The sequence below is a fragment of the Miniopterus schreibersii genome, assembly GCF_964146895.1.
Source record: "Miniopterus schreibersii genome assembly, chromosome: 6".
Taxonomy (NCBI): domain Eukaryota; kingdom Metazoa; phylum Chordata; class Mammalia; order Chiroptera; family Miniopteridae; genus Miniopterus; species Miniopterus schreibersii.
This window is the reverse complement of record NC_138107.1, coordinates 78,851,178-78,868,830: the sequence shown is the minus strand read 5'-3', so window position 1 is coordinate 78,868,830 and position 17,653 is coordinate 78,851,178. Positions and strand designations below refer to the sequence as shown.

Below are 17,653 nucleotides of genomic sequence, written 5' to 3'. Positions count from 1 at the left end.
GGGAGGCGTGCGCGTCCCCGCTGGGGCTCGGCGTGCGCGTCCCCGCGAGCTCGGCGTGCGCGTCCCCGCGGGCTCGGCGTGCGCGTCCCCGCCAGCCTCGCCGCTGCCGCCGGGGCCGCCGCCTAGGAGGCCAGGCCGGGCCGGGTGGGCGGGGCGACGCGGGGCGGGGCGCCCGAGGAGGGCGGCGGCCTGCGGAGGGGCCGAGTTAGCGGAGGCGGAGGAGGAGGAGAAGGGAGAAAAGGTGGCTGTCCGGCGGGGCAGAGCGGCTGGCGGAGGCGGACCGCACGGGGTTTGGGACCCGGAGCGGCCCCGGGACAGCGCGCAGCAGCCGGGCGCGGCGGCCACGGCAGCCAGGGCCTGGGCCACGGTTCGGCCGCGCCGGCCGGTGAGTGTCAGAGGCCCGCGGGGAGGCCGGCGCGCTCGGGGCTGCGCTGGGGATGGAGGCGGCGGCCGGGCCGTGCGAGGCCCGCGGCCAGGTCGGAGGCGGCCCGGCCTGGGGCGCAGGGAACACGGCCCCGCGCCGACCCTGTGGGTCCCCGGCGCCGAGTGGGCGTCCGCGGCGTGGGGTTCGCGCGGGTCCTCCTGCCGGGCCGGCCGCAGAGACGCTCTGCTCTGCAAATGGCGACCCGGACCCCGGCGACCGACCCCCGGGCCACCGCGCCGGGCGTGTTCATGTGCGGGGAGGGGGCGGAGGGAACTTGGGCGACCCCGGGAGCCTCGGCGCCCCGGCTGCCGGCTCCGGGAGCCTGTCAGAAACTTGAGTTGTCTGCGGCAGCAACGTGCTCGCGGAAGACGGGGAGGCGTCTTCAACTGTCTCCACGGGACGGGAGGAGTTGGTAACTTTTCCATTCATGGAAGTGAGAGGCGCCTCGTCCTAGCCTCCCGAGTCCTCGTTAAAGGGAACGAGCTGGTTTTCTGGCTCTGAGGGGTCCGAGCCTTCCCCGGTTATGCGTGTCCCGTCCCGCGCGGGTGGGCGCAGGGCGTGGAGGGGGCCGCGGGGCGCGCGCCGGCTTCGAGCCGCCCCCGCCGGGTGTTCTCCGTGGGTGTGGGAGAAGGGGGCCGAGCGCGGGTGTTGTTTACCGCGGCCCTGGCGCTCCAGGCCCCTCGGCCCCTCTTGTTTTTCTTTCCGAGCCCTGTCGTAAGTCTCAGATAAGAGATGCTTGGGAAGGAATTGACCTTTTATTCCATAATTACTTCGTTGACTGTGATCCAAGATGAAGTTATTTATGGGCGTTCTGATAATCGTGGTAGATTAACTGGAAAGTCTGCACATCCCAAACCCCAAACTTCTTAAACTTCAGTTTTTGCGTGCCGCATCTCAGCGCCGGGTCGTGTCTTGCGGGGGAGACCTGGTGAGTTCCCCTCGCGGATCCGGCGCTGGCTCGCCTCGGTCCGGTTTCCCCGAGCGGCGCAGGGGTTGGCCCGGCAGAGGGAAAAGAGCAGGTTCAGGGTTTTCCTCGGGGTTCGCGTGTTCAGTGTGGGATTTTCGCTGAATCACTGTTATTTATGCTTAGTCGCTGTTTCTTGTTACAGAAGTTTGGGGATAACATGGTGTTTTGCTGACTTTTTAAGTTGCCAGTTTGTTTTTATCTGGTGCGCGACTGCGGTGACATAGCTTTTTTTGTGTGATTCTGGAAATGTTAGTGGGTGGAGTTTTGTGAGTGTTAGTAGAGAGCTGAAGTTTCCCATATAGGCAAACTTTCATGGAGTCCAAGTGTACTAGGTATTTAATTTCAAAACAATATTTCTCCATGTCTAGCACTGCAGACTTTTTTTAAAAATACAAAGTGTCTTAACAAAATATACTATTAAAGAACAATAATACATATTTTGAGATAATGTATATGGTTTGGGAGGTAGTTTAAGGTCACTAAAATAGGCATTGGTAATGTGTGTTTACTATTTGATATGTTACTGAAGTGTGACTTTTAGTGGGATAAGTCCTATACTATTCTGTATGGCCTTCATAGAAATTTTTTAACTGAGTTCCTGTGATTGCCTGTTTCATTAAAAGGAGCTAGTACATGCTCTGGAATGACATTATAGTCGTAGAATTCTTTGATGTTAAAGTCTTCAGTCAAAAGGCTGTATAAAACGTAATTCAATTTCAAATTCAGTTTGGTGAAATAGGTGAGATTGGCCTTGGACTAGTGGTTTTTACCCTGTAGGTAAGCAGGTAGTTGGACACAGATAAGTGTTCATGAATTAAAACTCATTCTGTGAAAATCTTTTACAAAAAGGATATGTCTTCTTTTTTAAAGAATGGGTAATGTTAGCATTAGATAGTTCCTCATATGATTGTTTTTAATAAGTTTTATAAGTATAAATGACCTGATGTAAAATATATTTATACATAAAGCTTTGTGTATGTAAATGGTTGTGTAAAGTGAAGTACATCTGTTTTCTGAGGAAACATGTTTGTATCCTACTGGACACACACATAATAGTAACCATCTAGGGTGTTTTCACACTCGAGGTCACAAAGGTGAAATTCCTTGGAAGCCCATTCCCCTCTGCCATGCTGCCCATTGTCATAAGCTGAGCTCTACCATTTGGGTGGATTATTTTTATCTGAGTATCAACTCAAATAAATTCTGGTCTCAGTATTAAATATTTATTATTTTAATTTCTGATGTAAGTCTTTAATAGTTTCATTTTCTTATTTAGTGGAGAGCATGGCAATTAATTAGAACTTTCACTTTGGAATAAGCTACTCATAACCATATTTAGAAATGAAAGATGTATGTTTTGATTATATCATAATTGGAAGGCAAAAACTTGAAAAAAAAAATCCATACAATTAGGTCATCATTTTAAAAATAAAAAGAAGTCAGAACCAAACTTTAATAAAAGAATGTGTACAGTGTAACCCATTTATCCATTTTGGACTCAACAGGAGAGTTTATGTTCTGAATCGTGAGTTTAATGATAGTGGATTTTCAGTCTTGTCTAGTTACCCCCAACCCCATTTTTTTAACCAGTGAAATAAGATGTCCCACTGAGGTTATTGATTTATTGTAGTCTTTAAAACTGACTGCACCTGATTACAAACAAGTCAGCAAGTGTTTGTATTTACTGTGCAAATAGTACCTTTGACTATACAAGAAGGATGGGACTTACTCTGGAGGAGCTCATAACTGATTGCTAAATTTGAAATTATTTTTTTTAATATGTCTTTATTGATTTCAGAGAGAGGAAGGGAGAGGGAGAAAGAGAGAGATAGAAACATCAATGATGATGAGTCATTGATCGGTTGCCTCCTGCATGCCCCTGACTGGGGATCGAGCCTGCAACCCTGGCATGTGCCCTGACTGGGAATCCAACTGCGATCTCCTGGATCATAGGTTGATGGTCAACCGCTGAACCACGCCGGCCAGGCTAAATTAGAAAAGTTTAGTCGTAGACTGACTTGTAATGTGGTTAACTAATTGAGCAAGTGTGTGTATAGGTCCATTTCAGTCTTACAATTGAAGCAGTATTTTCTTGTGTAAGTAGCGTTCTATATAAACTACCACCATATTAGTTGTGATATTAAGCGGCTGATAGCACTCCCTTTTTGAGCTTCTTTTTCTCACCCTGTACCCACTCAGCACCTGCTCATGTGCGGGCTCTTCCACCTCTGCTTTCTCTTCTGCACCCGGTGCCTCTGTATTCAGTAACCAGTAGCCAGACTGCAGGGTTGGTTAGGGAATTAAAATAGTGGAACAGTATAAAGGTAAACTTTTCCTTCCATGCTTTTCATTACTATTATTTTTTAAGATTTTAAAACACTGGAAGATTGGAATTAACTTTTTTGATTTACTTTTACCTTTGGTTTGCTTTTTTGATGGATAATTTATCTTACTTCATATACAGTATAATGCTTGAAACAAATAACCTAGGTGCTCAATAAGTGTTTGATCACTATTGATGATTTATAGCTCGTACAATGAGTGTACTAGATCTATAAGCGAAGTATGTAGTTTTCCATGAAATTAAGAGTCGCATTTTGTTTGGGAATCCATTTGGTTATTTCTTGTATCATAATTCTTTGTTGTTGTTGTTTTTAGGTAAGAGGAACAATTTTGAATACAGGGAAGAGTTGGATGAGGCAGAAATGGTCCTGCCTCCTTCATGGAGTTGGAATTTTCTTGCGGAGATAGATATTAAAGAGGATAATGACTTACTTAGAGTTGTGACTAGTATTACCAAGGAAAAATGCAATGTGTAATTAGCATGTAGCATAATATGGGATTCATACTTTACCTTTGGGATGTGGAAAAGTAGCATTTAAACTGAGACATAAAGATTTGAGGCTGAAGTTGGGGAGGGAAAGGGGTGTGCATGTGTCTGCCTTGGAGGCAGAAGTGGATATTAAAAACAGCCTGAGGCAGCAAGCTGTGTGAGTACTTTGGGTGACTTGACTTAGCCTGTTTTAAAATTGTGCTAATTTGCCATGTTTTATTGATTTTTATCACCTTACCTATTTTTATGAATTTGGAAAAATAAACAGTTTGTTTTGAGGGCCATATCTTTTAAGTCTAGAAATAGCCTTAAATGACAAGGCCTAATTTCACCGTATGGGAAAATGCCATGTCTTAAAACTATTTTTATGGATTGTTTGTCAGCTGCAGAGTATGAGTTGGCCAAGAATTTCTGTTAGAGAAAATTGAAACTACTGTAAAGCATTTAATCATTTACAGCTATTTTCTGGTGTAATGAAACTTTTCCAGTTGTTTGGAAATGTTAAGATTCTTTTTCTAGAGAGTCCTTTAAAAAAAAAATATTGAGGAGTTTTAAATTATGCTCATCTTGAACTTGAAACCTCAATTCTGAAGCCTCAGTTTTAGCAACTTGTTTTCTCCTGGGCCTGCTGTGTCACTGTTCAACTGATAAATCAGGGATTGGCGTTTTTAACCCTGTTTCACGGGATTTATGAGCAGTGTGAAGCATATTTACTTGATAATAATGACCTTGGTTAGAAAGAGGATAGATCTGGAAGTTTAAGGTTCTGAAGCTGAGGTTTATATCCCCAGAACATTCTTTGGGTGTTATCTAGTGCATTTTCTTATTTCTTAGTATATTTAATAGTAAAATGGAATTAAACTTGATTTCTTCTTTAACTATTTTGAGAATTGTTACATTTATATTCCATATGTTAATAGAGAGCATTATGAATGTAAGTTATTCATTAAGTAATTTAAAACTCCTATATGCAAAACAAAGTAATATGCTATTAGAAAGGACCGAAAAGGAGGCATGATCATCTCTCTGTCTCATTCAGTTCTTTATTTACTTATTTATTTACTTATTTTTTAAGAGAGAGAAACATGGTTTGGTTGCTTTCCTGTACGTGCCCTGGGGATCAAACCCGAAACCTAGATATGTGCCCAGACCGGAAATCGAACCCACAACCTTTCAGTGTGCCGGATGACGCTCCAGCCAGCTGAGCCACACTAGCCAGGGCGCATCAGTTCTTGACCACAGGGGTGGTTGTGTTGGAATAAACTACAAGCAAAGTCGTAATCTCCATTCCTCAAATAACATCTTAAAATTGGATCACCAGTTACCGAAGTGCTGCCTTATTTTCTTAAACCTCTTATAAGTAAACAAACCTGTTATTGCCCATGTGCACTGACCAGATATAGATTTCAATTCTAGTTCTGCCACTTAGTAGGCAGAGGACTTCGGGCAAGCCTCTCAGCCTTTCTGAACCCATTTCCTCTGGGTTGTTATAAGGGTTGTGACATTAAGTGACAAAACTTATGTAAAGGACAAAATGGGCACATAATTCATGTTCCTTTTTTCTTCTCTGTACTTCAATGAATAATAAATAATTTTGGACTGTGTTTTTATTTTCATTTTTTAACATTTTCTTATTCAGAATAGAATAGTATGCAAAGGCTGCTTATTTTGAAGCTTGAGAGCCTTCTTTAAGAGTTGCTGTTTTGCATTTAACTCAGTTGTTTGTAACAGTTACTATTTTAAACACTTGAATTAAGTGACGTTTTTTGAGTTGTGTTCTGTCTGGTGTGATCATGTGATTTGTACATAACATAAAGTGTTCCTACAAGTTCTGAGAGCAGTGGTCACTTTTGGAACTGCTTGTATTTTTAGGTTACTCTCTTAGTAACAGTCAAGCTTATTTCAGCATGTGAGATGAACTCAGTCTGGTTGCAAAATAAGAAAGCTACAGCTGTTTTCACAATCTAATCACTCAATAAAGTTTGTCTTAATTCTTAAAGTTTCTTTTTAAATTTCTGTCTAATTTACAAATGTTTTTCATGATTAGTCTGTCAGTTCTTCTATTATGTCTCTTTTAGCATGTCTGCTTTTAATTTATAGGTTCTGTCATTACCTACAAAATTTATAGGGTTAAATATTTAAAAGTATATTTAACTCAGAACTTTTAATGAAACACAGTTTAAAAAATACAGTTTCGTTGATAAACGTGTGTGTCCCCCACCCCCAGTATCATTAAGCACCATAATATCAACTCATAACTTTTCTACTTGCTCAACAAAAGTTCTATCAAGAATAGGTAAACTTTTGTTATTTTAGTTTGAAGAAAATCAAACTTGGACTGGAGAAAAAGAAATAGCAATTTGGGGAGTAACAGTTTACATTAGCCACCTGGAACCAAGATACTTCATGGAAAAATATATCAGAGAGCCAGTTTATGCACTGAAGTGAAGAAAATAGGCTGATAATCAGCATCTTATCCAGAAAATTATCATCTACTACAGAGTAATTCAACTTGGGAAATGTTGAGATGAGTTGCCTGTGCAATGTACAAATAATGTATAAGAAGTAATTAGCTGAGAGATCTGAAGTTTGGAAGAGGGATCTGGGCAGGAGATATAGATGAGTTTTGAGAATATTTGTGGTAATGGAAGCTTTTGAGAAATTGAGGGCACCCAGGGAGAGAATGTGTAGAAGAGTGAGTAGAAATGCCATGAGCCCCAAAGAAGAGTATAGTAGCTTAGAAGAGTTTAAGAGGCAGGGAGAACCAGGGGAACATGACACCATGAGAGCTAAGAAAAAAATAATAGTTTAAAGGGAGGAATTAGTCAACATAATGATAATGCCCAAGGAAGATGGGACCTGGAAAAAAATGCCCTTTGAATTTCGCACTGAGCATCTGAGCAGCGCAGGCATCATGGGCGGTGGTGAAAATAAAAGCCAGATTAGAGGGCCAAAGAGTATTGGGGAGATTAGAGGGTTTTTTGGTGAATTTTTTGTTTTTCTTCTGAAAGCTTAACTGAATAGGAAAAAAAGAATAGTAGCAAAGGGGGATGTTGCTTTATTATTTAGGTTTTTAAAGATAGAAATAGTCTTTTAAGTTTTTATGCTAATAGGAATAAGCCAATAAAGAAATTGAATATTACAGAAAAAAGACATCGAATAGGCCCAGTAATTAAATCAATATGTTGTGCGGATGCTCTCTTATTTTTATATAAAATTTGATAAAGGCAGGAAAGACCATTAGGTATCTGTAATCCTCTCATATTATTTTATAGGTACAATTTCTTTGTTTAAAATTCTTAGTGACTTCAAATTAAAGTCTTAATTCCTTAGAGTAACATATAGCGCGCTCTTCATGATTTGCGTCACTGTCCCACCTCATCTTCTGCAGCCACCTTGCATTTTACCCTGTGAACCAGCAGCACTAGGAAGCTTGAAGTTCCCTGAACATGTTTTGACAATCCTTGCTTTTCTGCATTTGCTTATGCTGTTACTTCAGCCTTGAATGCCTCCCCTCCTTCCCAGCACCACCCCACACCCCGTAAGACTTCTCTTCTTTCAAGACTCCTGTGACTTCTCTAGTCCTTGCCATTACTGATTATTGTCTTCTTGTGTTACCATTTTACTTCTCTCATACTGATCACATAATAATGTGACATGATTTTTACTGTCTCTGACCTCCTGCTATAGCTGCTTGAGAGGAAGTATCGTGTCTTACTAATCTTTGTATTGCCACACCAAACACAGTCTGATATGTTAAACAGTAAATAAATGTTTATTTTAATGAATGAATGGGAACTCTGGCCCTGAGATGTGATTTGCCCACAGCCATAGAAATGGAGCTAGAATTTATATTTTCTGGGTAAATTCTCTGTATGCTTTAATTACGGCTTACTTACTGATTTGTTGTAGAATTTATTAAGGTATTATAGAAAGAGATCAATAGATGAAATCTTAAATTCATGTATTTAGAGGGAATAAAAAGAAAACTTCTAATAAAGAGTTAACTATTTCTGTGAAATTCAGATTATTCTCCTTTAGAAACATGATGAGGTCTCTGCAATGTGGGGTACATCAAAATCAGTTTAATTGAAATTAAAAAGGTAAAAGATAAAGCATTCTTTGAAATCTAAAAGTTAAATATGCATTAAATTCGTTTTGGCATTAGTTTATTTATTACCCAGTATACCAGGATTTAAGTATTAAATTTGAAACTTTTGGCCTTGTAAACATATTGCCTATCTGCAATATAAAAATGAACTTCTATGACATTTTAGTTAAATTTCTGAATTGTTACTGGAAGTACTTACGTTTCAAGATGGATTGATTATATGTAACATAAATCCATTAAATGTTTATTTTATATATTTCATTATAAAGTAAGCCAATATACCTTTATGCTTTGATTTATATTATCAAATAATTTTTTATTTTTAAAATTTATCTTTATTGTTGAAAGTATTACAAATGTTCCCTTTTCCCCCATTGATCCCCTCCACTTTGCACCCCCTCCAGGCTTCCACCACACTGTTGTCTATGTCCATGGATTATGCATAATATGCATATAAATTCTTAGGTTACTCTCTCCCCACCCACCAACTCACCCACCCCTGCCTTCCCTCTGAGATTCGTCAGTCTGTTCATGCTTTATGTCTCTGGATCTCTTTTGTTCATCTGTTTATTTTTTTCATTAGATTCCACATTTGAGTAAGATCGTGTGGTACTTGTCTTTTTCTGACTGGCTTATTTCGCTTAGCATAATACTCTCCAGGTGCCACCGTGCTGTCTCATAGGGTAAGGGATCCATCTTTTTCACAGCTGCATAGTACTCCATGGTGTAACTGCCTGAGAAGATACTTGATATGATTTCATTCTTCTTGAACTTGTAGAGCCTTGTTTTGTGTCCTCACATGTGATCTATCTTTGAGAATGTCCCATGTGCACCTGAGGAGAATGCATATTCTGCAGCTTTGGGGTGAAATGTTCTGTAAATGTCAATTAAATCCATCTGATCTAGTGTGTCATTTAGAGTCACTGTTTCCTTGTTGATTTTTTTTTTGTCTGAAAGATCTATCCAGTAAAGTCAGTGGGGTGTTAAAGTCCCCTACTACGACTATATTGCTGTCAATCTCTCCTTTAAAGTCCTCCAGAAGTTTTTTGGGATTTTCTTTGTTTCTTTTTTTCAGCCTGTGTGAGTCTTTTTTTCTGAGGTGGGTCTCTTGTAGACAGCATGTAATTGGGTGTTGTTTTCTTATCCATTCAGCTACCCTATGTCTTTTGATTGTAGCCTTTAATCCATTTATATTTAAGGTTATTACTGATTTTTAAAATTGACCAATTTTTGCCTAACTTATCTTTTTTCCATCTTAGCAACCAGAGCTGGACCGGCCATTATGGAGGAGGAGCTGCAGCATTCGCACTGTGTGAATTGTGTCAGTAGACGGTGTATGACCAGACCAGAGCCTGGGATTTCCTGTGACTTGATTGGTTGTCCATTGGTTTGTGGAGCAGTCTTCCATTCTTGTAAAGCTGATGAGCATCGACTTTTATGTCCATTTGAACGAGTACCTTGCTTAAATAGTGACTTTGGATGTCCATTTACAATGGCTCGAAATAAAGTTGCTGAACATCTAGAAACATGTCCTGCAAGTGTGGTGTGCTGTACAATGGAGTGGAACCGATGGCCAGTTAGTTATGCAGATCGGAAATCATATGAAAATCTAAGCAGAGATGTTGATGAAGTAGCACAATTAGACATGGCCTTGGCGCTTCAAGACCAAAGGATGCTCTTAGAATCTCTCAAAGTAGCCACCATGATGTCAAAAGCGACTGATAAAGTATCAGATCCTAGAGAACAAATATCAGTGAAATCAACTGTTCCAGAGATACCACATGCTAATGGTTTGGTGTCTGTTGATGAAGAATCTTACGGTGCACTTTATCAAGCTACTGTAGAAACAACCAGAAGCTTGGCTGCTGCTTTAGATATCCTGAACACCGCCACAAGGGACATTGGCATGTTAAGTACAAGTCTTTGTGCTTCCGCAAGTGAAATGAATGAAGAGCAAAATGCCAGAGAAAGCTCACAGAATAGGAAATTGAAAGACCAGGACCATCTTTATGAGGATGAGATAGGAGCAGTAGGTGGAATTGGCTGTAACGACACAAGTCAGAATGCCCAGTCTGAACAAAACGGTTCAAGTGATTTATTATGTGACTCAAATACCAGTTCTTATGGCACTGCTGCTCTTTGTAATGGCCTTCCTTTGGAAAATGTATGTACGCAGGTCATAGACCGGAATCAGAATTTACATGGTGATTCAAAGGAAAATAACTTAAGAAATGGAGAATGTGTAGCATCAGATGGCACTTCAGAACCTTCCAGTTCACTGTCAGTAGCAGCACAGCTTAGGGAAGTAATACCGCCTAATGCTTTGCCTAACGGCACAGTTCAGCATATCCTCATGCCAGGTGACGAGGGTGGAGGAGAATTGTGTCGGAGGAAAGTAGACTTAGGGGACTTGAGGAATGTAGATGTCTTATCTTTCAGTCAATCTCCATTCAAATTTCTTTCTAATTCATGTTGGTCTAAACCGAAGGAAGACAAAGCAGTAGATACATCAGATTTGGAAGTTGCAGAAGATCCAATGGGCCTCCAAGGAATAGATCTCATCACAGCAGCATTACTGTTTTGTCTAGGAGATTCTCCAGGTGGAAGGGGTATATCAGATAGTCGCATGGTTGACATTTACCACATTGACTTTGGAACTCAGACTTTTTCACTTCCGTCTGCAATATTAGCTACAAATACGATGGTTGGGGAAATAGCTTCCGCTTCAGCTTGCGATCATGCCAACCCACAGCTTTCAAATCCAAGTCCTTTTCAGACACTTGGGCTGGATTTAGTATTGGAATGTGTCGCTAGGTACCAACCCAAGCAGCGTTCAATGTTTACATTTGTTTGTGGACAGCTATTTAGAAGAAGAGAATTTTCTTCACATTTTAAGAATGTGCATGGTGACATTCATGCTGGACTCAATGGCTGGATGGAACAGAGGTGTCCTTTAGCATATTATGGCTGTACCTATTCTCAGCGTAGGTTTTGTCCATCAACACAAGGAGCAAAGATTATACATGATCGCCATTTGAGGTCATTTGGAGTTCAGCCTTGTGTATCTACAGTATTAGTAGAGCCTGCTAGAAACTGTGTTTTGGGATTACATAGTGACCATCTCAGTGGTCTTCCTTTTGAGGTTCTGCAGCATATTGCAGGCTTTCTTGATGGCTTCAGTCTATGCCAGCTCTCATGTGTATCCAAGTTAATGAGGGATGTGTGTGGCAGCCTGCTTCAGTCTCGTGGAATGGTCATACTGCAGTGGGGGAAAAGGAAGTATCCAGAAGGAAATGCATCATGGCAGATAAAAGAAAAGGTTAGTTTAATTTTAACTGTATCATCTCCTTATGTGACATATAATAGGCACTTAATAATTTTGCTGAATTAATAAAATTAAATTTTTTTATATTGACCATCTTTAAAAACTTAATATGACAACATACTGTTTTTTAAAAATGCTAATTAATGAAAAACTAGGATAGTTAGAATTGTTTGTCATAATCACATATTTACTGCAGTCATCCTAGAACTAGATTCTAATCTAATATGGCAGAGGCCACTTCTGTTTCTTTAGTTGAGCAGTTCTGTATCCACTTAGGTCTTCTGTAACAACATTTGTTTGTGACCATGTTAACCACCTGATTTGGACTCCATCTGAAACATTTTCACCATCAGACAGTGGGGAAAGCAAAAAGGAGATTTTTTAACTGCTTACAATTGGCATTTTCTTTTCATTCTTGGCAGTTTCTTTCTTAGGACTTGCTTGTTTCAGGTAGAACCTAAATCAGGAGAGATGAGAAAAAGTTATAAGCACCCGTTACTAGTAAGTGACCAATGGAGTATTTGGGGGCAGGTGGACGTAAATGGATGGATGTGGATATGTGTTAGGTCAGAGTGAGATAAGAGTAGGGGCAGTAGGATTTGCTGTTGTTGGTGGGGACTCTGGGCGTAGTACGGTAAGAGGGAGTGTTGCATATTGAAAGCTTGAGCTGGGATTTAGGCAGACCTGGGAACAAATCCTGGCTCCACCCTTTTTCTCCTGTGATACCCTACTTTTGCCCAGCTTCTTTTTGAGGCACTCTCCAATAGAAAATAGAAGGTATTACAGATATCTTTGATTGTAGGTGTTTTCATTTCAGAACTGTAATTCAAAACCTTGCATTTTATACAAGAAAATTTTGTATAAACTTCACATTGGGATTCAAAGTTTTTGGCTACTTTGCTTTGCCATCTTTAGGTTTTCTCTTACTTCTACTTGTTGCTCCAGTTTTCAGAATTCTACTTCTCCTCCTGTGTTCTCCTAAGGCTTTGATCTGTAAATGAACAATAATTATTTTATGATTTTTTCCCCAAAGGGAATTCTGGTGGCAGAAAACTTCATACTTTTAGTACTTGGCTGCGTGTGCATGTGTATATTTTCACTTTCCAGATGATTTGCTGTCTTTCTCCCATTTGGGATGGGACTCTGAGTATGGCCTCTTGGCTGCTTTTTGTCCTTGCCAACTGGTATTGACCTGTGAGGTGAGATATTTTCTGGGGTTTTATTCCTGCAAAAAATCTTATCTACTCTTGGAGTTTAAATTGCTTTCATTTATTACTAACACATCTATATCCTGGCCATTTTCTTAGAACTCCATCCAGACCATTATGTGCAAGCGTTTACTGGATATCTCCACTAGATTATTTCACAGCTTCATCCAACTTGACATGTCCAACCTACTCCACTTCTCTTTCTCTCCTGATCTCAGAAAATGGCATTGTCTTCTATCAAATTGCCTAAAGTAGGAATTTGGGAGCTAGAGTGGACACCCACGTTCCCCCTTTATTTCCATATTGTGGTAATCACAAACTGCTATTATGTCTCTCTCCTTCAAACCTCCCAGGTTTGCTTTACTGTTTCCATTAATATTTCCCCAGTTCAGTCCTGCCTTTAGTTCTCTCCCGGATTACTGCCGTAGCCTCCTCCTAACTGGGTTTCTCGTTCAGGTGTGTCCCTCTTCAACATGTTCTCTACGTAAGAACTAGGGCGACAGACATTTTCTTAAATACAGTTCTTATACTGCAGTGCTTAAAAACTTTTTAAATGTTTGTCCATTGTCCTGGGATAGAGACAGACTCCTTCATGAAACATTTAAGATTTTTTATGATCTTGCCCCCACCGCTTTAGTTTCCTCTTGTCACTTTCTATGCCAGTCCTTGATTTACTTACAGTTGCCTGATGTTTTCTTTCTTGCCTAAGGCCTTTGAGTGTACTGTCCCTAATACCTACATTTGAGCACTTGCAGTATGCTAGACAGCGGGCTAATAAGCATTTTACTTTCATTAATTTATTTAATCTGTTCCCCTTTTATGGAAGAAGAAATTGAGGTTTAAAGAGGTTCAGTAACTTATCCAGCTAACCTATGGATTCAGACCTAGGTAACCTGTCTCTGAAGCTTGTGATCTTCATAACCTTGCTGTATCCTACTTACTCTTCAGATCTTAGCTTCCTTGAATTAAGCGTTTTAGAACCCCACTCTGAAACGTTGAGGGAGGTTCACTGCTCTGTGTTCTTGTGCCCCATTAAATACCCCTACTTTATACATCCCTACTAAAGCATTCACCATGCTGTTGAAATTCACTAAGTTGTCAGTTTCTTTCATTAGACTGTAAGTTACTAAGTACTTAATGGATATTTGAATGAAAAATTGGCCCATTACTAAGAAACTTTGTCATCAGGAGATGGGGGCCATCCATTTTTTTCCTGCATTCGTTTCACCAGACTCTTAACTGTGTGGAAGGAGGAAGGTTGTTTGCCACCATTGAATCTGTTATCTAACTTTAGCATTCTGCTGAAGCTTAACAAGAGCTCCTAATTCTTCCCATAGTTTCATGGGTATGGGGAATTGTAATCTATAATGCCCATTGGTAGCTATCCTCTAGACATTCACTGACTCCTGGGCAATGACTCCATCTAAGGTAAATGGTATAACCCTCAGGAGTATAACAAGTAAGTACCCCATGTACTGAACTGTGGTGACTTCTGTTGCCCACTGAGAAGCAGTTCTGTTCACATAGAATTTTGAAGGCTTCTGGCCACTGCAGAAGTCATTACCATTCTTTCCTGAGAAGCTCTACTGAGTACTGAGGGCCTCACTCAAATCCACTGCTACTTTCTAGAGCACTGTATTACCATGTATTCTGTGTTCTCTAACTAGCATTCCCCACTGATGAGCTTAGCTAGAATGCTTAGGCTTTGTCTTGCCCCATTCATACTTGTTACCTAGGTCTGTTCTGCTCCATTCATGCTTATTACCTGTGTTCAGGTAGCTTTTTTTTTTTTGACTTGTAAAGGTGCAGGGGGGCCATAACAGCCATTGCTAGACTAATACGACAATGCTTCAGGGCTTAGAGCTGCTAAGTGACCAAAAGGGGAAGTAGCCCATATTTTTACCAGCAGACACATGAACAGAGATAGCAGGTGAACATTTTGCCAAGACATGCATTTTAAAATGATGTGGATTAAAATAAGATTCATTTTACAAAAGTTCTTTATATATGTTTCTAAAAACGTTTTGAGCAAATTGAAGTACGTGTATTTAATATTACTAAGTACCTTTAGTACTTATAAAGAGTGGAAAGATAAGGTACCTTGGCACATATTCTATAGTATTTTCAGATGTGCTTCATATAATGTAACAAGAGTGGGAGAAAAACTTGGATAAAAGAAAATAATACTTGTCCATTTCTCCAGACTATGTGGATAGAATGAAAGAATAGTGTGCATATGTATTATTTTTAGGAAGTAGTTCTGAATTCATGAGATTTTGATTTTCTAAAAATTGCTTAATACACTAGATTGGATGTGATTTTTAACATTGGTTTTGTCTTTTATTTTCTTTTTGGTTAGTATTACATTTATTGAAGTCTTAATGTCATAGAAGTGATTTGTCTTATAAATATTTGATAAGCAAATTTGTATCCGAATGGATTTACTAGTCTTCGATTTTGTACCTAACCACTTGAAACTTTATACTGCATATTTCTCTAGCAGTAGAAATGTACACAGTTAGAACAAGAAGTGTGTTTTGATACTTGTACATTGATTTGTTTAAATCTGAAGTAGAATTTTCTTTTAGGTATGGCGATTCAGTACTGCGTTTTGTTCTGTTAATGAATGGAAATTTGCTGACATCCTAAGCATGGCAGACCACTTGAAGAAGTGCAGTTACAATATTGTAGAGAAGCGGGAGGAAGCCATCCCCTTGCCATGTATGTGTGTGACACGAGAGCTCACGAAAGAGGGACGCTCACTGCGCTCGGTTTTAAAACCTGTCCTTTAAGAACTGTAACGCCACTTGCACACACACACAAGCACCTGGTATAATTTCTTTGTAATATGTGACACTTTATTAATGTATTAAAGATTACAACAGCTAAATTTATTGTCACTGTGTATATAATGTTTTGAAGTGACATATATTTTTATAAAGTACTGTTTAGTTGGGAAAAAGTTGCCTTAATGTTTGAAATGTGTGAAATTTTTGGAACTTGCTGGACAGGGTGATCTAATTTTTTGCTACATAATTTTCAGAACTAGTATTTTTAATGGTGTGCATATTTTGGTTCTTAAATTTTTTGCTTCTTAAACTAACAAGGTCCTGACCAAACATATTTCCTCATTTTTTGTGTGGGTTGCAACCCATACATTCAAAAAGCAAAACTTTGATTCACATTTTTGCAGCATAGGTTTTTCAGATGAAAAATTCAGTTGCTTAAACATTTACATAAGATCATTTTAAAGATTTAATTTCTAGTGCTCCCCTTTTACAGTTGTTGACATGTAGATGGTCTCTAACATATACTTACATAATATTTAAAATCATGACTGTAATTCACAAAAATGTTTTCACCTTATGTATTTACAGCTCTCATTCAGAGCGTGGTTCATACACAACTTTCTTTTTTGTTAGACACCACATCCAAAGACTTGTGGCAATGTAGTACGTGACAGGTTAAAGCAAAACACAAACAAAAAGCCTGTGAACTTATTTTAATTTGAAGCTGTTCATGGTATTATTTGCTAGGTATTTGATATAAGAAAATATACCTCATTTTAAGTTTGAATTGGGCATATTGTGTAAATAAATTTCAAATATTCAAAATGCAAAGGGCTTAGCTTTTTTTAAACAAGCATTTAAAATTTTTGCTTCTTGATGTTTATAAAAATCACAACTATGTTGTTTTAAGACATTTAAAAATGTGAAATTTGGTATCTTGGTAAGATGACAGTCTTGAAATGCAGAAACCTGTTGTGGTTGACAATCTCCTTAGAACAGTTCCAGGTTAATTTCCTGTATAGCCTTCTCTACCAAAAAAGTAAGAACGCATCTTTGTGTAAAGATCAAGGTACAACAGAAAAATATTCAAAGACCTATTCTTGAACTATTTTATTACAGTTCTCAAATTGATTAGTACTAGTATTAACCTGATATGGTCAGTTTAAAAAAATGAGTATGTCAGTACTTAGAAATAAATTGCAAAGTTGGGGGCATTTTTAAATAATTTATTTTAAGTAAGTTCTGGCATTTGGTAGTCTGAAATGGTGACAAGTTACCGTGTTATAAAATATCAAAACTCTACTTTGTCTTTTCCTACATTTGTCCCTGAGAGTGCTCTATTGTTACTAGGTTCTTGATTCCCATATATGGCAATCAGGCTGGGCAGAGGCATTCCTTGGGCATTAGAAAAGAATTCTGAACTGTTTAAGACTTGTTTTGGTTGAATCAAGGCCTTATTACTGTTGAAAAATACAGCACTAAAGACTAATCAATTGTTTCGCCTCACCTGTCATTTTAGTTAGTGGAATACTTAGGTCTCAGTGCTTATACTTTCTTTTTCAACTGAGATTGAATGACATAACCAGTCTCTATTTCTGTGAAAAAGTCAGAAATATGATATCAAGTACTGTAAAATGTAACTCTGCCTTTTAAAGTTTTGCTGAAGAATGTGTCTGGTTAGGATAGCACAAACATTAACTTTTTGTTTTATGGTTGTGCTTTTTAAAATCCTTGGGTTTTAAGTTTAGACTTCTTGTTTCTGTACTGGATCATGAGATGTTTAACATTTTTCCACCTTATATTTCTTTTACACATTGTTGGCTGTTTTCTTTTTTGTTTGTTATGCCACCATACTATTTTGTCAAAATGTGTTGTTTGTGCAACATTTGTTGAAATTCTAATAAAATTAATATTTTCCCTTTATATGGCTCAGTAACTTAAAAAGGAAAACTTTTCATTTAAATAAAACTTAATACTTGTTTAACAAATTCCAAAC

The 17,653-nt window shown here is 39.2% G+C and overlaps 1 protein-coding gene across 1 annotated transcript; it reads left to right on the top strand.

Annotated features, from left to right (window-relative positions):
- The first annotated feature begins 208 nt into the window (after window positions 1-208).
- On the top strand, window positions 209-17,579 carry FBXO30 (F-box protein 30). The gene is made up of 3 exons (XM_081140887.1): window positions 209-385; window positions 9,595-11,654; window positions 15,457-17,579. The coding sequence occupies exons 2-3, from the start codon at window positions 9,618-9,620 to the stop codon at window positions 15,658-15,660; spliced, it is 2,241 nt and encodes a 746-aa protein (XP_080997013.1). The 5' UTR covers window positions 209-385; window positions 9,595-9,617; the 3' UTR covers window positions 15,661-17,579.
- The last annotated feature ends 74 nt before the right edge of the window (window positions 17,580-17,653 follow it).